Source organism: Octopus sinensis, linkage group LG7 (assembly GCF_006345805.1).
Source record: "Octopus sinensis linkage group LG7, ASM634580v1, whole genome shotgun sequence".
NCBI lineage: Eukaryota > Metazoa > Mollusca > Cephalopoda > Octopoda > Octopodidae > Octopus > Octopus sinensis.
The window spans coordinates 38,798,433-38,821,037 of NC_043003.1; the positions used below are offsets into that span (position 1 = coordinate 38,798,433).

A 22,605-nucleotide genomic window follows, 5' to 3' on the forward strand; every position below is an offset into this window, starting at 1 on the left:
CCAACTTTTCTCTCAAGGTACTTACACTCTGTCAAGTATGCACACTGACATTACACATCCAGTGGAGCATACTGGCTTCATTCCTTGCAAGTTTACGCATGTCCTCAGCAGTCACGGTCCATGTTTCACTGCCATGTAGCATGGCTGTTTGTACACATGCATCATACAGTCTGCTTTTACTCTGACTGAGCGGCCCTTTGTCACCAGCAGAGGTAAGAGGTCTCTGAACTTTGCCCAGGCTAGTCTTATATTAGCAGCTACACTTTCAGTGCACCCACCCCCACTACTGACTTGGTTGTTTTTTACGTGCCACCTATCAACTACTTCTAGTTTTTCTCCCTGGAATGTGGCAGAAGTTGTTCTCTGCACATTTTCAGTGTTTATTGCTTCACATACAAAAGCTATCTTCCCAGTTAGCCTTCTTTTGATATTGCTGCACCTCTTATGTGTCCATAGCTTACACTGGGTACATCTTATAGAGTTTCTCCTTACGCCTTTTCAATAGATTGAGCAGAGCCATCTACCTGAAGAGATTTGTGGTTTGTCTGCCTTCCTACTTATTAGGACTTTGGTTTTAGCTAGGTTGACTCTAAGGCCCTTCGATTCTAAGCCTTGCTTCACACCTGAAACTTCTCCTAGTTCTGATAGCGACTCAGCAATTAGAGCAAGGTCATCAGTATAGAGGAGCTCCCAGGGGCATCCTAACTTGAATTCCTTTGTTATTGCCTGGAGGACTATGATAAATAGGAGGAGGCTGAGGACTGAACCTTGGTGGACCCCTACCTCTACCTGGAATTCTTCACTGTACTTGTTGCCAACCCTCACCTTATTGGCAGCGTCCCTGTACATAGCTTGCACAGCTCTCACTAACCATTCATCTATCCCAATTTCCTCATCGACCACCAGATAAGGGATTGGGGGACCCTGTCAAAGGCTTTCTCTATGTCAACGAAAGCCAGGTACAGAGATTTATCTTGTATTTCTCCTGCAACTGTCTTACCAGAAATATAGCATCAGTGGTGCTTTTCCCTGGCATGAACCCAAACTGAATTTCATCTAAACTGACTCTCTCCTTAATTAGTTGGGCTATGACCCTCTCCGTAACCTTCATTACCTGATCCAACAATTTGATACCTCTAATTATTTGTAACTAAAGCGTCACCTTTACTTTTATAGCAGTTGACTATGGTGCTGCTGCACCAGTCATTGGGTATGATTCCTTCATGTATCACCTTGTTAACTACATGGGTGACTAGGCTATAGCCAACACTGCCAGATATTTTGCACATCTCTGCAATGATTCCTGATGGGCCAGGGGCTTTCCCTGTCTTCATACTCTTAATTACTTTATCTACTAAGGTACTGTCAACTCGGAGAGCTGGTCCCTCTGTTGGGTCGACATTGGCAGACTCTCTTTCTCCCACTCATTCTCTATATTGAGCAACCTTTCATAGTGGCATCTCCAAACCTCTCTCTTTGCAGCCTCATTTAGTGCAAGTGAACCATCATCCATGCGGACACATTTCTCTCCTACGACATCACGATTCTCTCTCACACACTGTCTTGCAACATGAAATACCTCAAGTCTTTGGTCTTCATGGCACAGAACATTGGCAATTTTTTTCTTATCTGCTTCTCCTCTGGCTAAATAAACCTGTCTCTTAGCTTCCCTTCTGGCAGTCTGACACAATTCCCTGCTACCACCATTCTTCCAGTCCTTCCAAGCTTTTTTTCTTTTCTCTAATAGCCCTGTCAACAATGATGGAGATATCACAAACACATCATGCTTGGAGTGAGTTCACTTTGCCCACTTTAGTTGTGGCCACCACTAGAATCCTCAGACCTACAAGAAAGTTTCTATGTGGTTTCTCATCTTGTTAAAAAATAGTAGTGAAATCTTTTCCAAATCATACCCCACTGTCTTATAAAAAAAAGTATTGTGGATGCATTGTTTAATGTGGTGTTGGATTCATTGTGTGTGAATCAAAGAGGCAAGGCTGTCACTGCTGGAATGACTGAGCTTACACATTCTTGATTTTAGTTGACTTGTGGCTAAGTAACAATGATAGACACACAGGAACAAACTAGACATCATCAGTCATTGTCACCAACATTTTACATCTACTTTTCCATGTTTTAATATTTGTCAAAAATAACTAAAATGTTTGTTGATGTTTCATTGTTTTTCAGGCAATTACAACTCCCAGCATGGCTGTCAGCCACATTATGATGGAGGCTTATAAGAAATATATATTAGTGGCACTTATATTACATGGAAAGGTAAGAGAAATATTCTATTGTGTTGTATTATATTGCATGGTTAGGTTGGTGGTGGAGGCATATATGATATATATATTGTATAGTACTGCAAAGCAAAAGTAGCATTTATCTTTTGATATTGTGTTGCAAGGCAAGGTAGGGGGTCGTGTTTGTGGGGTTATACTATGTATTATCATACTACTGAGAGAGGAAATGGGAGAGGTGGGGTCATGTATTGTCATACTACAGATAGAGGAAGTGAATTGTTATACATTGAAGGAAGGAATGGGTTGTTTTGTTATACTGCACAGAGAGAAAAGTGTTTGTTATACCACATAGTGTTATGAAGGAGAGAATGAAGTTCTAGCTACTGTGATGGTAAGCTGCACAATAAATATATATGTATATATATATGTAATATCAGGGTAAGAAAAATATTAGAAATTTTTACTACCAGTGACCTAGCATGTAGAAAAATTAGTCAATAGACTGTATATTATTCATATAAATACAGTGTACATTTAAACACATAAGAGGTATCCATCATAGGATACCTGGCACGCTATAAGAAATATCCTAAATCCAAACCCTTCGAAATTTATCCCTAATAGTGGTTTAGATTTTGGCTATTCCTTCTGGCGTGACAGGTCTCCTATGATGGATACCTCTTATGTGTTTAAATATACACTGTATTTTTTTAATATATATACATATATATATATATATATATATATATATGCATATATATAATTGTTAAGCAGGACATTAAGGCAAAGTAAACATCTCAAGTCATATACGATATTATTACAGGAAAAAATTTAAAATCTTACAGCTGTTTCTGAGATATCCTTGAGTATGGGATATTCCATCATCAGAGAGAAATTGGGGAAAAAAATTATGGAAAATGAGAATGCTATATATTGATAAGATGATAACATGGAGGAAATGGGTAAGAGAATAAGGAGATGGAAAGAGAGAAGAGAAAAGAGGCATAAAAGTTCTTAGTTCAACTTTCTGAAGTTATAGAAACCAAAGCAGGAGTCCTTAGGTGCAATCCTGCGTGTATCCATGAGTGTAATTCTTTAGGTGCAATCCTTTAGAAAGTTGAACTATGAACTTTTATGCCTCTTTTTTATGTTCTGTTTAACAATTATATATCTGCTGCATCGGAAATCTGCAATGGCTCCATAACTACTACCTTGGCTATAATCTTTGGGCCCCAGTAATCCACTACAGCACTTACCTTGTGTACCTAATTGTTTGGATCACCTGCGAACAAAACCACCATACTTTGTCTATATAAATACAAATATATATATATATATAAATAAATACATATGTGTGTATGTATATACACACAGACATTGAGTTGAGAGAGGTGGTCAATTAATGAATATTTCCTCAGTTAAGAAACACCTGCAGCCACAGCTATGTCAGATTGTGACAACATTTAGCAAGTTCTTTGTAATAAAATCGATGGTAATTAATATGTTGTTGCCAAGAGAAGGAAATGGGAATTCGGTGTTTAAACCACACTGAATGCTGGGTAACATGCTACAACACTGGAGAAATTATGAAAGCATGTTACTGTTTGGAGAATTGGTGCATGAATATAAAAGACAGGCAGTATGAAACCATATAATAAAGACTTACATTCCACAAGAGACTGAGCTATGCACGACTTCTTTGGGCAAGTTGACTTGTTGGGCTGGTTTGTGGTTTCCCTGCTGTTAACTTTGCTGTTGGAGTTGTGTTGGTACAAGAAGAAAGTTGAGTTTTGAAGCAATAGGAAGGAAGGAAGAGCTCATGTGTTGTTCTACTATATTGGTAAGAAAGGGATCCTGTAGTGTTATATTACATTGAAAGAGGGCCATGTATTGTTATATGGCATAGCAAAAAAGAGGGAGTCATTGTGTTGTCTTTTTGTGTATTTGCTATTTGTGAAGTAAAACTAAAATGCTTTGAAGTGAAAATGAGTGAACATATTTAAAGTGTAGGACAGTGAATAAAAGACAAAATAGTGTGTTACACAACACATATATGTTGCCTATTTATGTTATCATTAGAGGTCTTTTAATTTGTAAATCTGCATTCACCAAACAGAGAGGAAGTGGGAAGATGTTTGTTGAAATCACTATTCTTCTTCTTATTTTCTTATTTTTGTTTAAAATTTTTATCCTCAGATTCCGGCTCTTCCAAAATACACATCTCAAGTTGTAGGTAAATATATTAAGGTGAGTGTTTTTTTTTTATTTTTGAAGATATCTTTTAACTGTATGAGAAGGGAGTCTGAACACAGCAACATTCTGTTTCCCTTGTTTAAAGGAGAAGGGCTAAGACTGGGCAGATACTAGAGATGCTGATGCCAAAATTGAACACCCGAAGCTTAATACCTGTAAGGAAAATAAGACTTGGAATGGAATTGGTGGTTCTGATCCAAATGTTTGTAACTGACTGAACTCTTTGAAGAGCTATCTAAAGACCATGTAGTAGTACCAAAGCAAATGTCACTGTAGTTTGTCTTAAGTTTCTTGACATAAAGCTTGACATCTTTTAAATTCTGTGTCATATATACATACATACATATATATATATATATATATAATATATATATATATATAATATATATATATATATATTATATATATATATATATATATATATATATATATATATACACACACACACACACACACAATCAGCATCATTTTTTAGTATCCACTTTGCCAAGCTTGCATCAGTTAGACTGAATTCGTCGGGGTAGATTCTCTACAGTTGGATGCCCAGCCCGTCATCAACCCTCACCTGCTTTGAAGCACGGTAATATTTTCTCATGGCCAGACATGTTACAGAAGACAGGAAACAAAGGACTACACTTATATGACAAAGATGATTCTTTATAACATTGCATGCTGTCACAACAAGGAGACACAGTGTTTCTGTTCTAAATTCACTTATAAGTCTTTAGTCTGGTAGGAGCTAGGAGACACATGCCCAAAATGACATGCAGTTGAGTTTAACCATGTGGTTAAAAAGTAAACTTCTTAGCCATAATGCCAACGCTATACTTTTATATCCATCCATTCATGTTATCCCCATTAGTAATTTTATTTGTGAGGTATCTCAGTCCTTTGTCATGTTGTCTGAGAGGTTCAGCATCTAGAGGTTGTCCTTCAGTACTTGATCCCATGTCTTCTTGGGTCTCTCTCTTCCATGTGTTCCATCTACTTTGGTACTTCTTTATGGAGCTGTCAGCATCCATCTGCATCGCATGAGCTAACCAGTGTAGTCTTCTCTCTTGCGCACCGTGTTTAATTCCTCTTGAGGCAAATTTTTCTGTGACTGGATGCCCTTCCTGTCACCAGCCCTCACCTGTTCCCAATCAATGTAATATTTCCCCCATAACTAGAAATGTTTTTCACAGAAGACTGGAAATAAACAACTTTGCTTGTATGATGATGCTCATTTACATATTAAATATAAAAATATAAAACGCACATATATAGGTAGGTATGTATGACTGCTTACCAAACTACAGTTATTGGAGATCTGACTTGTTGTTTTCTTTTGCAGCCACTGTGCCAGCCATACTATGACCTTGCTACATCATACGGAACAAATAACCCATCAGATCTGCGGATGATTGTCAATAAGCACTCGGAAGTATTCAGTAAGGTAAGAATATATTGACGTATCTTGTGTACATGTATCAACACCAGGTGTTCTCTTTCACTTGTAGCTAGTCACACACCATCCCACCACCACTACCAGTTCCTGTCTGTCATCACCAATTAACTACATAGAGATGGAGGGGGGTCACAAGTTGTTATGCCCCACAGTAAGTTGCGTTATAATGCAATGAGAAGTAAGAGGCCACCAAACCACAACCATCATCACTATCACCCTACATCATCACCAGTCACCACACACCACTATTACCACCACCACAACCACACTTCTGTTTATGAAGAAAGTAATTGTTAAGCGATATATCTTTGACACTCATCTTCATCTATTGACTCTAACTTCAAGTTGCATCAAGCATATTATTGGACATGTCACATTTCATTTCATCATCAGTTTTATAAGCTAACCATCTGTCATAGCACTGCTGTTCATCAATAGAGTCTTGATCATGGTTTTGGAACTACATCCAGTCTATTCTCAGTTGGTGATTTTTTAGTTTTTATTTTTTTTTATGCAATAAAGTATATTTTATTAATAACATTTAAATACTAAGAAACAGGAAAAAGGTGTGGTGGAGTGGGGAATTAAATAGCAGAATGTGGAAGGGGAGGGGGCACTGGGCTGCACACCCCAGAACAAGTGGCATGCTCAGTAATGCTCTGCAGTCGTGATTGCAATGGCATTGCTATCGAGAAGGTCAGCAACACTTATTGCAACAGCCACTCCATCTCATAGGGGTTCATTCCTCAGATGGGCTGATGTTATCCTGATTTTGCAAATGAAATTGGTAGTGTGGGTCTGAGAACACTTGATGTCTCAGTGGCAACTGGCACAAACTGATAGCAGTTGGTTAGGTGATTTAGCTGGGGAGTGCCTAGAAAGCTGATTTTGTCTTCCTGAATGTCCTGTTGTTTAACTGGGAGAGGTTGTCATTCATTGGTTACTTTCTCCACCAGGTGAACACCCACTTGTGCTTGTCACCAAGCAGCTCAGCCATAGATCTAGTGAGGGTCCAAGTTTCACACTTGTAATGGAGGACTGAGTTGGCTGTTGCTATGAAGAAACTGTTCTTCATAGAAACTGTTTGGAAAGGCTGATAATCCAGTTATTTCTTTACATCTTTAAATACTTTCCAGAAAAGGCCGCTACACAACTTAATATTCCTCTACAAGCTAGCTAGGAATAATTTGAATTGCTTCAAGTCTGAAACTTGTTTGAGCAGAACATCTTCAATGGTCTTAAGTGAGTCACTGTCAAAATCCATCAGCAGAGTACTTTCAATGGGAGTGAATGGGGCTCTTTCAAGGGTCTTGAGCAGAACATCTTTGAAGATCTTGAGTGAAGACCATTTGATGGTCTTGAGTGGAGATTTTTCAGTGCTCTTCAGCAGAGCTCTTTCAAAGATCTTGTGTGCCTTTAGATATATATTGTAATCTAATTAACATTTGTATGTCATCAATGTTCAACACGTCTTGTAAAATAATGTATTTTCTTATACATAATCTACACTAAAACTATATTGTTTTAATCCACACGCTTCTTTTATCTCTCAACAGGACAACAACATGGGTCTAGTAAAACAGTGTATTATCTCCCTTTATAAAAAAAATATACAAAGATTAACCAAGGTAAGAAGATTCTTCGCTTTTTTTTCAAATTTTTAGGTAGATATCAGCTATAGCAGTAACGAATCCAATGAGTTTCTATCAAAGCATCGAAGTCTCTGTTTTCTAATGACTGAGATTTTCCCACAAACCCTTGCATTATAATGTTAAAGAGGTGTAATTATATTATTTCTGTAGCTGGTTCAAATCTTTATTTTGACCATGCGCTGAAAGCTCTCTCTCTCTCTCTCTCCATATATATATATATATATATATATATATATATATATATATATATATATTGTATATGTATGTATATGCACACACATTTACATATGGTTTCAGATTCATTCTCATTCTACAACTCCTTGGGTGAGTGTCTTTTACAGTAGCCCTGAGCCAACTAATACCTTGTGAGTGAATTTGGTAGATGGAAACTGTATAAAGCCCATCATATATGTACGTATGTGTGTGTCTGTGTCAGTGGTTACATTCTGCACTGCACATGAAATAACAACACTTAATGATGTTTGTCAATGTTTATCTGTCAAAAAATTCATCTGGTAACTCTTGCCTTTGAAGACACAAGTGAAATTAAAAGTCCCTTGTCTGAAAAATAGGAATAGTATCCAGCTGTAAAATGGTGTCTCAATTATATGTATTTATCTAATTCATGAGGGCATGGAAAAATGGATGTAAAACAGATAAACATATAGTGAATCCCATAAATATTGTGTGTGCTATAGTTTTCAACATCCATTTTTTTTCCTTTGTGTGTATGTTTGTGTGCATATCTATGTGTATACGTGTGTGTGCAATATGGCGTCATGTAGTAGTGCTTGTGTGGCACAATATAAAAGGACCAGTGTGGCACCATGTAAAAGCCCCTCTGCAGTACTACATAGAAGTGCCCATGTAGCATCATGTAAAAGCACTAATGAAGTGCTGCATAAAAGCACCCAGCACACTCTGTAAAGTGGTTGGCGTTAAGGAAGGGCATCCTGCCATAAAAACCATGCCAAATCAGACTGGAGTCTGGTGCAGCCCCATCAGCTTGCTAGCTCTGGTCACACTGTCCAACCCATGCCAGCATGGAGAAAGGACGTTAAATGATGATTATGATATATATATATATAGTTAATCCAAACAAGAAAACACAGAAAAAAACACAGCAACGCGAGGACGTGGAACAATTAAAGTATTATTTGACGCTCAGGAAAGAAGGGAAGGAGGGTTTAACGTTTCGAGCGGAGCTCTTCGTCGGAAACAAGGAGAAGGAAAGATCCAGAGAAGGGAAGACAGAGGAAAAAAATATTTTTGCTGGTGGTGCTCAAGAGATCACATGTTGAAAATGTTGAATATTTAGTTCTGTGGATCAGTTGTCTGTTGTTCCTAATTTTGTTCACATCTGGAATAGACAGTAGCTCTGTAGAACAAAAGATTCAAATGGGATTAAGTACTTAATTGAATGTAGTCTCTTTGATTTCATAATTGAGAATGCCAAGAATTATACACACTTATACACATGTACATTTTGTAAATATAAATATATTTACAACCCATGCCAGCATGGAAAACAGATGTTAAAGGAGAAGGATGACTGATGATGATGACACACACACACACACACATATATATATATATATATATTTATATATATGTTATGTAGAGAGAGAGAGAGAGAGAGAGAGAGGTTGCATATATACATATATGTATATATTTATGGTGTGTGGGTATATTTTATTGTACTACTGGGACTTGAACAACTGTCTATGGCAGAACTGATAAGTCCCTTCGACTTAACATGTAAATAAATAAGAAAAATAAAAGATTGTCCTATTTCAGACAAACCAAGTTTTATGTCCATGTATCTTGTATCTTTCTATTATTAAGAACTCCCTCATTTCTCTTATTTTGTCCATAGACGTTCCTCACATTATCATTAGCAGATATGGCTGGCCGAGTACAACTTCCTGGTCCAGCTGAAGCCGAAAAATATGTTTTGCGTATGGTAAGCAATGTTTACTGCATGTATTGTTGTTATGTTCCGCTTTTATTGTAGGCATTGCTGTTTGATTGCGGCATTGTCTAGCAGTAATTTCATCTAATAAAGTCCATGTTTAGTAGACATGTTAACCAGATATTCCTGAAAATGTCTCTATAATTGACACTGCTCTGAGGAATATAGGGCATAATAGTGGTGGTACAATAGACAACAATTTTGTATTTATTCATATTAACATTGGTTGTGTCCTTGAGCAAGATACTTTATTACATATTGCTTTAGTCCACTCAGCTGGCAGAAATGAGTTGTACCTGTCATTCAAAGGGCCAACGTTGTTTCACATTCATGCTGAATCTCTCTGTGGACTATGTTAAGGGTATGTGTATCTGTGAAATACTCAGCCACTTGCATGTTAATTTCACGAGTAGGCTGCTTTGTCAATCATATCAACTGGAATACTTATCATAACTGATAGAGAGTCAGTAATCATCATCATCATTAAACGTCCGTTTTCCATGCTAGCATGGGTTGGACGATTTGACTGAGGACTGGCGAACTAGATGGCTGCACCAGGCTCCAATCTGATCTGGCAGAGTTTCTACAGCTGAGAATGTAGTGGGTGCTTTTATGTGCCACCGGCACGAGGGCTAGTCTGGCGGTACTGGCAACGGACACACTCAAATGGTGTTTTTTACATGCCACCTGCACAGGAGTCAGTCCAGCGGAACTGGCAATGACCTCGCTCGAACGTTTTGTTCATGTGCCACTGGCACAAGTGCCAGTTAGGCGATACTGGTAACAATCGCGCTCAAATGGTGCTTTTTACGTGCCACCGGCATGGAAGCCAGACAGCTGCTCTGGCAGTGATCCCGCTTGGATGTTTAGTGTCCAATGATGGAAAGGTACACATGGACATAATAATCCTTGGATGGAATTTATAAATATTTTAATGCATTGCTACGTGTGTTTCCACAATTTACAGGTTTCTTAAGATCATAGTCCGTATTCCTGGGATAATTACAGTGCAGTCTGTAGTATCCATGGACATCAGGTAGATTATGTTCATGCATTCATTTCTTTGGGAAAAATAGCATCAATGGATGTTTAACTTTGTGTTGTTTACCAATTTTGACCAACAAGAAGGTAGATTGGAGCATGTAGGCATTTCTGTGTGTATTTGGTGGGGATTGATGGAAAGAAAGAAATTAATGATAGTTATAAGGAGGTGGTGGTGTGTGTGGTGCTGTTGGACTTATTTTGCTATTTGAGTATGCAGATGTCAGGATGGGTAGTATAGATTTTTTGTTTGGTCTTATTCACAGCAAGCCCCTCATTCATAGAGTAATCCCCAAAAAACTGGTATCACCAGTTGGTATCATTAGGCTGTAGCTGGCATAATAGAACAAGAGCTTTTATATGCATGCTCAAAACATTTCCCTTAAACCAACTTCAAGGATACATATATATAATATGATATATTTACACGCTGTAAAGTAGTTGTGGTAGGGAGAACATCCAGCTGTCGAAGCCATGTAAAAGCAAATATTGGTGCTTGATGTAGTTCTCTGACCTGTTGGATCCTGTCAGACTGTTGAACCCCTTCTGACATGAAATACAGACACTAAGTGATGATGATGATATCTGCATATGTGCGATTTTATTGTGAAGTGAATTTTGGGATACGATGATGATAATGATGTGTCTCTACCTCACCTTTTTTCTTCTAACCACCCCACTGTGGCTGTATTGGTACTTGTTTATAGTCAGTGAGTCTGATTTAAAAGAAGAAATCTTATATGACAAAAGACAACCAGGTTTGAATTCATGACATGTTACCCAGCTTCTTATTCTCAGTCACTATGCTGGTGCCATGTAAAAAACACCCAGTACAGTCCATAAAATGGTTGGCATTAGGAAGGGCATCCAGCCATAAAAGCCATGCCAAAACTGATGATAAGGGCCTAGTGCAGTTCTCCAGCTTGCCAGCTCTTGTCAAACTGTCCAACCCATGCAAGTATGGAAAATGGACATTAAATGATGATGTTTCTGTTCCACCTGCTTCTGTTGTTGCTATAGTTCAGTGGTGTTTTTAGTAAATTTAGACTAGTGGTAAACTACAGCAGTAGGAGTCTTTGTTGTTTGATAGATTTTTTTTTTACAAGAATTCGAAATTGACCTTGATGTCTCTTTTAGCAGGAACATGGAAAACATGTTTTCACCAAAAGGAATTTTGCTTCTGACCATGAGTTGGTCCACAGTATGTTGTTGCTCATGATGCAATGTGATGTTCTTTTCATCTTGATGTTGTTATTCATTTTCTGTCTTTCTCTCCTCCTTCCTTGTTACTTAATTTTATCCTCTTTTTCTTTCACCCTTTTCAGATTGAAGATGGTGAAATCTTTGCCACTATCAACCAGAAGGATGGGATGGTGGAGTTCCATGACAACCCCGAGAAATACAACAGTGCTCACATGCTGTTACAGCTCAACACAGAGGTAAGTTGAATGGGGTTGATGAGGGGGAATAGATATGTATTTGTACACACACACACGCACATCTATCTATATAGGTGTGGCTGTGTGGTAAGAAGCATGCTTCCCAACCACATGGTTCTGGGTTCAGTCCCACCACGTGGTACCTTGGGCAAGTGTCTTCTACTATAGCCTTGTGAGTGGATTTGCCAGATGGAAACTGAAAGAGACTCAGAGTCTGTGTGCATGTCTTTGTGTCTATGTTTGTACCCCACTCCCACTTTATGACTGGTATTGGTATGTTTATGTCCCCATAACTTAGCAGCTCAGTGAAAGCGATCACTAGAATAAATATCAGGCTTAAAAATAAAAGAACTAGAGCTGACTTATTTGACTAAAAATTCTGCAAGGCATTGCCCCAGCATGGCCAGTCAATTATTGAAATAAATAAGACAAATGATATATTTATACACACACAAGATCTGTGTATATGCATATATCTATGTGCTTGTGTTTATGTGTCTATATGTGTTTGTGTGTGTATATGTGTATATATATATATATATATATATATATATATATATATATATATATATATATATATATATATATATATATATATATATAATAATACTAATAATAATAATGATAGCTGACATGGATGCTGGTTGTAACATCATATAGAGAGAAGGGGAGATAGAATAAAAGGGAGATATAGAAAGAGTAAACTTGAAAGATGCAAGATACTAGGCTTGTGGCAGGAAATAAGTAAATGAATGTTTTATACATAGACACACAATGGTAGGGAAAGAATCATAGAAGTATGCTTCCTAATCACATGGTTTCAAGTTCAATTCCATTGCATGACACCTTAGGCAAAACTTTTCTACTTTAGCTCCGGGGCAACTAAAACTAAAAGAAGCTTCTCTGTCTGTCTCTCTCACACACACACACACACACACACACACACACACACACACACACACACACCACACACACACACACACACACACAACACACACACACACACACACAATGAAGGCACATGGCTCGGTAATTAAAGCATTGGGCTCACAATCATGAAGAGGTAGTGAGTTTGATTCCTGGACCTGGCTGTGTGTTAGGTTCTTGAGCTAGACACTTTATTTCACTTTGCTCCAGTTCACCCAACTGTCGAAATGAGTTGTGATGTCACTGGTGCCTTTGCCCTTCCTTTGAATAACATCAGTGGCATGGAGAAGGGAGGCTTGTATGCATGGGCGACTGCTGGCCTTCCATAAACAACTTGCCTGGACTTGTGCTTTGGAGAGTAACTTTGTAGGTGCAGTCCCATAATCATTCATGATTAAAGGGGGTCTTTACCCTTACCCTTTATATACACACATACATATACATATATATATATATGTGTGTGTCTTTGTATCTGTGTTTGTCCTTCATTACTGCTTGACAACTAATGTTGGTGTATTTATATCCCCATAACCTAGAGACTGATAGAATAAGTACCAGGCTTAAAGAAATAAGTACTGGGATCAATTCATTCAACTAAAATTCCTCAAGGTTGTGCCCCAGTATGGCTGCAGTCTGATGACTGAAACAAGTAAAGACAAATAAGATATATATATATATATATATATATATATGTGGTGAGAAAGGATCTACAGACGTTGGGACTCACAGAGAGGATGACAGGGGATTGAGACTCCTGGTGGTTTGCTGTGCTGAAAAGACACATCAAGCTAGGCAAAATCATGGTTGCCCTTGATTATAGGCTCATCCCATGTGACCCTCCCCAGCTGAACATCCTTAATCTTGCGCATAAAAAGCATCCATGCCAGTGCTGTGTAAAAGTCACCCTGTACACTCTGTAAAGTGGTTGGGGTTAGGAAGGGCATCCAGCCATAGAAATCATGCTAAGACAGACATGGAGTCTGAACATCCTTCAACTGGTCAGTTCCTGTCAAATCATTAAACCCATGCTAGCATAGATAAAAGCTGTTAAATGATGATAATGATAAGGTGGGGGTTCTTTTAGTTTCTCTCTACCAAATTCACTCACAAGGATTTGGTTGGCCCAGGGCTTTGGTAGAAGACCCTTGCCCAAGATACTGCATGTTGGGACAGAATTCAAGACTACATTGTTGGGAGGAAGCATTTACCAGACAGCCATGCCTGCAGGAAAAGTGACCATTGAACTTTATTGATGTTGACTGTCTGATGGCACCTACTGTACAAAGTCAATGCAAGATTGCATTTTTTTGATTGTTTTGCTAGAAAATCAAATTGATTTTGATGTTGGTGTTATATTTATTCAGGTTTATTACTTGTTTAACACATTGAATAATATCACCTGTTTCCATCCTAGCATGAGTTGGGTGATTCAAAGGATTCGAATAGCCTGAGGGCAACCCAACGCCTGCTTTTGTGTGGGTTTAATGGCTGGATACCCTTTCTAATGCCAGCAATTTTGCTAGCATGTACTGGTTGCTTTCTGTATTTTTTATGGCATCGACACTAGTAAGGTCACTAACTAACTTGCAAGACAAGTTCTCTTGACAGAGTTGGGGTACAGCCTTGAAGGAGTGTGGCTTTGTGTCAGTTGTAAAGGACAAGAACAGTTTTCTTGTTGTAGAGGAGATACATAGGTATCCCAATTGTATATCAATTACATGACGGCCTGCTGTGCTAACCTTGGATCATAGAGTGACCTGCTGTTCTTGAGAAGACCTTTTGAGTCAAGTACTTCAAAACCAACATCAAAATATAAATCAAATGGAAATTGTAGTTAAGATACCCGTGCTGGTGACACGGAAAAAGCTCCGTCTGAACGTGGCAGATGCCAATGCCACCTGACTTGCGTCCATGTCAGTGATACGTAAAAGCACCAACCGACCGTGGCCATTTGCCAGCCTCCTCTGGCCCCTGTGCCGGTGGCACGTAAAAAGCACCCACTATACTCATAGAGTGGTTGGCATTAGGAAGGGCATCCAGCTGTAGAAACACTGCCAGATCAGACTGGAGCCTGGTGCAGCCTCCTGGCTTCCCAGACCCCAGTCAAACCGTCCAACCCATGCTAGCATGGAAAACGGACGTTAAACGATGGTGATGATGATGATTGACTGGGTTGACAGAACTGAAGCACTCCGTGTTATTACCTATTATAGAGGGTTATTGAAACACAATGTTTTAAGTATTGTATGCTTTTGTAGTAGTGTCTAAAAGTGTCTCTAAACAATTTGAGGTATACAATAGCATATGAGAGAAATTAAGAGCATTTCCTCGTTTTGCTTTTTTCTGTTTTAGTTTTACATTGTTTTTGAAGCATTTCAGCGTTTTATAGGTTAAAAAACAACCTTGAGTGATATGCTCTTATGGATACACTTATAAATTATAATGAGCACTTAATCTATTGTCATTGTAAAATTGGTATGGTGATATAAATTTTCATTTCACATCAGTTACCTTAGACAACAGATATAACTTATTCCATTCTGAATATGGCCACACACCTAGAACTGAATAAATGAGTAATTTAGTTCTCATGTATAATGAAGACCAATAAATATATGTGTGTGAGTCTGTATCTGTGTATATATATATATATATATATATATATACTAGCATGGAAAACGGACGTTAAACGATGATGATATATATATATATATATGTATATATGTAAAAGAAGAATACAGTGTACGTTCAAACACAAAAGAGATACCCGAAGAATAGGATATCTGACTCACTAGAAAGAGCAGTTAAAACTCCAAGCCACCAATTGTTGTAATTCCGAAAGTGATTGGAAAATAAAAACTTTTAGCTTGATCCTGGACCCTGCAAGGTTTCTGCAGACTTAAATACAGACTGAAATAAAATAACTTCAGCCTATATCTGGCGCTGCTTCTTCAGTAGGTTGCCAGGACTGAACACATATGCACGGAGAGATAAATAACCCGCCACGTGTCTATAGGTTCTAATTTTTCGAATCTACTGCGCAGAAGCGGAACTCAACCAGCACTAAAAAAATAAATTGCCGATTTTCTTCCAGAATTAGCTAAAAAAACACACCTATGCCTGCACCTACTCTATGTGTGTTTGTGTGTGTAGTGAAGTTGTGTGGCTCAGTGGTTAGGGTATTTGGCATATGATCATAAGGTCCTGAGTTCGATTCCGAGCAGTATTTTGTGTTCTTGAGCAAGACACTTTATATCACATTGCTCTAGTTCATTCAGCTGGCAAAAGTGAGTAGGACCTGTATTTCAAAGGGCTAACCAAGGTAGTGAGCTGGCAGAATCATTAGCACACCGGGTGAAATGCTTAGTGGTATTTCGTCTGTCGCTATGTTCTGAGTTCAAATTCTGCTGGAGTCAACTTTGCCTTTCATCCTTCTGGGCATGATAAATTAAGTACCAGTTGAGTACTGGGGTCAATATAATCGACTAGTTCCCCCCCCCCCACAATTTGAGGCCTTGTGCTTCCAGTGGAAAGGATATTAAAGGGCTAACCTTGTCACATTCTGTGTCACTCTGAATCTTTCTGAGAACTATGTTAACCCTTTCAATACCAACCTGCATGAAACTGCCTCTGGTTCTGTTATACAAATGTGTTTTCAAAAGTTCGGAATTAAAATCTTCCACCAAACCTTCGTCACACTAGCTTAACTATAATAAGCTATTTTATTAAATCCTTTGTTATATTTAAAGTTAATTGAAAGAAACACAGAGCATCTCAACAGAAATATGGTAACGAAAGTGTTAATGGGTCGTGTGCCTGTGGAGTGCTCAGCCACCTGAACATTAATTTCTTGACTGGGCTGATCAGATCAACTGGAATCCTCGTTGTCATGACTGACAGAGTGCCAGTTATATCTCTTTACTCTTTTACTTGTTTCAGTCATTTGACTGTGGCCATGCTGCAGCACCGCCTTTAGTCGAGCAAATCGACCCCAGGACTTATTCTTTGAAAGACTAGTACTTATTCTATCAGTCTCTTTTGCTGAACTGCTAAGTTATGGGGGACGTATACACACCACCATCGGTTGTCAAGCAATGCTAGGGGGACAAACACAGACACACAAACATATACACACACATACATATATATATATATATATATATATATATATATACATATATATGACAGGCTTCTTTCAGTTTTCGTCTACCAAATCCACTCACAAGGCATTGGTCGGCCCGGGGCTATAGCAGAAGACACTTGCCCAAGATGCCACGCAGTGGGACTGAACCCGGAACCATGTGGTTGGTAAGCAAGCTACTTACCACACAGCCACTCCTATGTGTGTATGTAACTAAAAAATTAAGTGCATATTATTGTCAGGTGGAATGTAGAGGCAAGACTGGAAAAGGTGCAAAGTTTGATTACTCATGTTAGATTGATGTGGTGGTCTCAACATATGTTTTTGTTATTTTCTATTTAAGTGGAAGATTGATTTTATAACCTTTGACCCCCTGTTATAATTTAAGTGTCAAGTGACATAGTCTGTGGAATGTCTTTGTTCTACTGAAATTGTGTCTCCACCACCTCTCTGGTTATATTTGTTTGTTCATTAAACATCAACATCTAAGTCATGAAACATTAAATGATGATGATGATTTACCATGCTATTATGAGTTGACTGGAAATTCTGTGTGTGTGTATGTATGTATATATATATGTGTGTATATATATATATATATTATATATATATATATATATATATATATATATATATATACATATATATATAAGACCAAAGTTGTTGTTAGTAAGAAAGACGATAAAGACCAAAGTTGTTGTTGTTAGTAAGAAAGGAGATAAAACTCCCTTTCTGTCAGGTAAATGGCCCTGCTCAATCATCATCATCATCGTTTAACGTCCGTTCTCCATGCTAGCATGAGTTGGACGGTTCGACCGGGGATCTGGGAAGCCAGAAGGCTGCACCAGGCTCTGGTCTTATCTGGCAATGTTTCTACAGCTGGATGCCCTTCCTAACGCCAACCACTCCGTGAGTGTAGTGGGTGCTTTTTACGTGCCACCTGCACTGGAGTCAGGCGAGGCTGGCATTGGCCATGGTCGGATTGGTGCATTTTACGTGCCACCTGCACGGAAGCCAGTCGAGGCGGCACTGGCTTCGGCCACGATTCGGATGGTGCTTTTTACGTGCCACCGACACGGAAGCCAGTCGAGGCGGCACTGGCATCGGCCATGATTCGGATAGTGCTTTTTACGTATCTACAGTCCAGGGGTCCTGCCAGGTGCCAGTCATAGGATTGGTTCAATTTTGATTCCGATTTCGATTCGATATACAGGAAAAAGAGTTAGAAGAAATTCCCTTCACTGCACCTAGTGTTAACTATGGACACGTAAGAGGTGCAGTGGACTTATAGTTAGATTAACAGATAAAGTCATCTTTGTATGGGGCAGATCTGCAGGAACAACAAGCACTAAGAGCACATGGGACTTAAATTCTCTCAAATGTCTAGGAGGCTATCTTGAGGTTGTAGAAAGTTTCTGTTACCTAGGTGACCAAATTAGGAATGGTGGAGGATGCTCTGAAAGTATTGTTTCTAGAATAAGAATTGGGTGGAGGAAGTTCAGAGAGCTATTACCTATATTGGCAAAAAAAATAGGGCTCTCTCTCTCAGAGTGAAAGGTAGACTATATAATGCTTGTGTGCAAACGGCTATACTCCATGGTAGCGAGACATGGGCTCTGAATTCAGAAACATGTAGATTGGAGAGAAATGAAGGTAGTATGCTCTGTTGGGTGTGCAACATCAGTGTGCATGTACAACAAAGTGCAACTGTATTGAGAGAGAAGTTGGGCATAAGAGGAATGAAATGTAGCATGCAAGATAGAAGACTACATTGGTTTGGGCATGTGATGCATATGAATGAAGATGGCTGTATAAAGAAGTGCCGATCACCGAAAGTGGATGGTACCTATGGAAGAGGGGACCCAGGAAGATGTGGGATGATATGGTAGGGACCAATCTCAGGATGTTGGGCCTCATGGAGAAAATGACTACGGACTGAAATGTCTGGCGATATGAAGTTCTAGGGAAGACCCACCAATGTCAGCGAAACTGAGTTCTAGAAGCACTGTGTCCCACCCACACTTAACAAAAAGATTTTTCACACACTCTACTTTAACAAACCAAACTACATCTCTTCCTCATGTTTCCAATTCATGCACTAGGCTTACCTCCCACTCCGTAATCCTGTACTCTTGGCCCTGTGCCACTGTATTATTGGTCTCCACTAGCTTCCAGTCTGTGTATTCCACCCATGCCATCTCACTGTATCATTACTATCTGTAGCCCTTGACCTGTGTGTTCCACCTACATCTCTTCTCACATTTCCTCCTTCATACTCTATTCTTAGCTCTCATCACCAGTTCTATTCTCACAGCTCTGTGCCTCTGTATCATTGCTATCTGGTAGCTCCCCTGACTCTATAAAAACCCAGGTTTTCGCCAGTCACCCCCCCCCCCCCGCACCCTTTAATCATGCTTCCTTCACAATATCCTGCCAATTTTATTATGGAGTTCAAACCTCATGGGTATGCCCTGGCACTTTCCACCATCTATATCTCTCTTTTCCTTTACTCAACCATCCCATTTATATTCTGATTCCCATCCTTTGTGAGTATGCCTGGCACTTTGTCACCATCTCTATCCAGCTGTCTCCCACTCTATCTCTCCTCCTCCTGCACTTCCCTCAGGTTGGGTAACCATGTATTTCCTTTGTAGTAGCGCACCTGTTTCTGTCTTCATTCCTGATCTCTCTCTTCGGCCAGGTAACCGTGTACCTCTACAGCAAGACACCTGTTTCTGTCTCTCTGCCTTTCTATAATCTTTCATCATCCCAACAAGATACACATCCTCCAATGTCCCTTCCTTTCTCAAAAGAGTTTTTTTTTTCGTCTTGCAAGTACTTGGTGACCCTGTCAGTGCAGGTGCCACTTAAAAGCACCCAGTCCATGCTGTAAAGTGGTTGGCATTTGGAACAGTATCCAGGTGTAAAGACCTTGCCAAAACTGACCTCGCCTGTGCTTGTGCCATGTAAAAAGCACTAAGTCGACTCCACTGAGTGGTTGGTGTTAGGAAGGCCATCCAGCTTTAAAAACCTGCCAAAACAGTTACAGAAGTCTGGTGCAGGCTTCTTCTACCTAGCTGGCTCTTGTCAAACCGTCCCACTTATGCCAGCATGGAAGTCAGATTTTAAATGACGATGATGATATATATATATATATATATATATATATGTACATATATACTCACACACACACACACACACTCAGATGCATGGTTCAGTGGTTAGAGCATTGGGCTTACAATCATGAGGTTGTGAGGTCGATCTCTAGATTAGGCTGTGTGTTGTGTTCTTGAGCAAGACACTTTATTTCATGTTTAGTTCACTCCGCTGTAGAAATGAGTTGTGACACCACTGGAGCCAAGCTGCATCAGCATTTCCCTTGAATAACATCAGTGGTGTGGAGACGGGAGGCTGGTACACATGGGTGACTGCTAGTCTTCCACAAGCAGACTTGTGCTTTGGAAAGGAACATTCTAGGTGCAATCCCTTGGTCATTCATGACCAAAGGTTTTTGTTTTACCCTTTATATGTGTGTGGGTGAAATAATCACAATGTAAAATAATGACGATAACTTGTAGAATTATTTCATTTGCATATGTGTGGAAGTTTGGGTAGTGAATCATGAAGCTTATGTACATATTATGTCAAAGGGGTCCCTCTCTTCTCTCTCATCTTTTTTTCAAGGGAAATTCATGAGCTGTTTGTTGCTATTAATATTGCCATAAATGTCTGCTTTGTTATGTATTTAATGTTGTACTGTTGTATCAACTTTGTCGGCTTGTCACCATTAATGATAATAGCAACAGTAAACACCACAAAATTATTAGCAGCAACAACACTACAAATAATACCATTTGCAATGAGCCAAGGGATACCTCTGTGATTGTTTAACTTGGTAGAAATAACTGCCAAATCTCTCAGATCACCACCTATCTTCATCATTTAATGTCTGTTTTCCATGCTGGCATGGGTTGGATGGTTTGACCGGAGCTGGTAAGGTTAGGAGCCACACCAAGCACCGTTTTCTGTTCTGGCATGGTTTCTACAGCAGGGTGCCCTTCCTAATGCCAACCACTTTACAGAGGGTATTGGGTGCTTTTAACGTGGCACCAGCACCAGTGCTTTTAATGTGGCACCAGCACAGTTGCTTTTTATTTGGCACCAGCATGAGTGCTTCCTATGTGACAGCAGCATGAGTGCTTTTTATGTGGCACCAGCACTGATATCAATTCTGCTGTGGCGGATGGGTCTTCTTGAGTACAGCAATGCACCTGATATCTCGGTCCTTAGTCATTCCTTTCATAAGGCTCAGTATCTTCAAATTTGCCTTCAATACTTTGTCCCTTGAGGTTGGGCCTTTTTTTAAAAAAAAATGAAGGATATACTGAATAATGTATTCTTAGATGTAGATATATTTCTGGAATTGAAACTGGGTGGTGCTTTCACTTAAGGCTGGCCTGTGGCTAAACAACACTGCCACCATTAGCACAAGTAGCATTGTCATTGTTGTCGTAATCATTATCATTATCTGTTGTGGTAGCAACAGCTGTAATACTAGTACCATCATCAACTGCAACAGCAATGGCAACATTAACAGTGACAATAAACACAGCAGTAACCACAAAACAACAACAGCTGTGGTGAAAACAAGGAATCAAAAGCGATCAATCTATGATAATGGCAGTTGACATATTTATAGTATTATAGTATAGCTTGTTAAGTATGCTGTGGCAGTGTATACAAATATACAGGTGGATGAAGGGCTAGGTGAGGTTGTTGACACAATTGTTGATAGATCCCACAGCTTTCAACGATAAAACCACAAACAAATGTATAAGAAAGAAATTAGGAGCAACAGTTGCTCAAGACTGCCTCTTCTATATTGTCCAAAATTTGACTGGTAATTGTTCTATTGTTTAACACCGGGTCACCCCAGTTGAATAGAGCTATGATCAAAGGCATTCCTGCCATGACCATCCTGTCTTTTATTTAGCTGATTACATTATGTAATCTGTTATTGTACTTTGACTGACATCATTTAATGTCCGCTGTCCATGCTGGCATGGGTTGGACAGTGTGACCAGAGCTGGTGGTGTTGGTGGTGGTGATGGTGGGGGTTCTGCACCAGACTCCGGTCTGATTTGGCATGATTTCTACAGCTGGATGCCCTTCCTAATGCCAACCACTTTACAGAGTGCTGGATGCTTGTATGTGGTACCATACAAGCACTTTTATGAGGTACCACATGGGCGCTTTTACGTGGCAGAACACTGGCTCTTTTACGTGACACCACATGGGTGCTTTTATGTGGCACTGTACAGGTGCTTTTACATGATGCAACATGGACGCTTTTATATGATACTGCACAGCTTTTATGCATCACTGCACGGATGCTTTTATGTAACACTGCATAAATGCTTTTACAGGGCACCACCATGAGTGCTTTACACTACCAGAGAATCAGTCTTAACACTTCTGCCGAGGGGT

The 22,605-nt window shown here is 39.3% G+C and overlaps 1 protein-coding gene across 1 annotated transcript in view; it reads left to right on the top strand.

Moving 5' to 3' along the window:
* The window catches only part of LOC115214173 (COP9 signalosome complex subunit 3), a 53,291-nt gene that overhangs the window by 23,928 nt on the left and 6,758 nt on the right, over window positions 1–22,605 (top strand). The window contains exons 8-13 of the mRNA XM_029783260.2: window positions 2,191–2,280; window positions 4,443–4,493; window positions 5,833–5,934; window positions 7,503–7,574; window positions 9,475–9,561; window positions 11,937–12,050. Of these exons, the coding sequence (XP_029639120.1) occupies window positions 2,191–2,280; window positions 4,443–4,493; window positions 5,833–5,934; window positions 7,503–7,574; window positions 9,475–9,561; window positions 11,937–12,050 (516 nt within the window). The remainder of the gene's footprint in view (window positions 1–2,190; window positions 2,281–4,442; window positions 4,494–5,832; window positions 5,935–7,502; window positions 7,575–9,474; window positions 9,562–11,936; window positions 12,051–22,605) is intronic.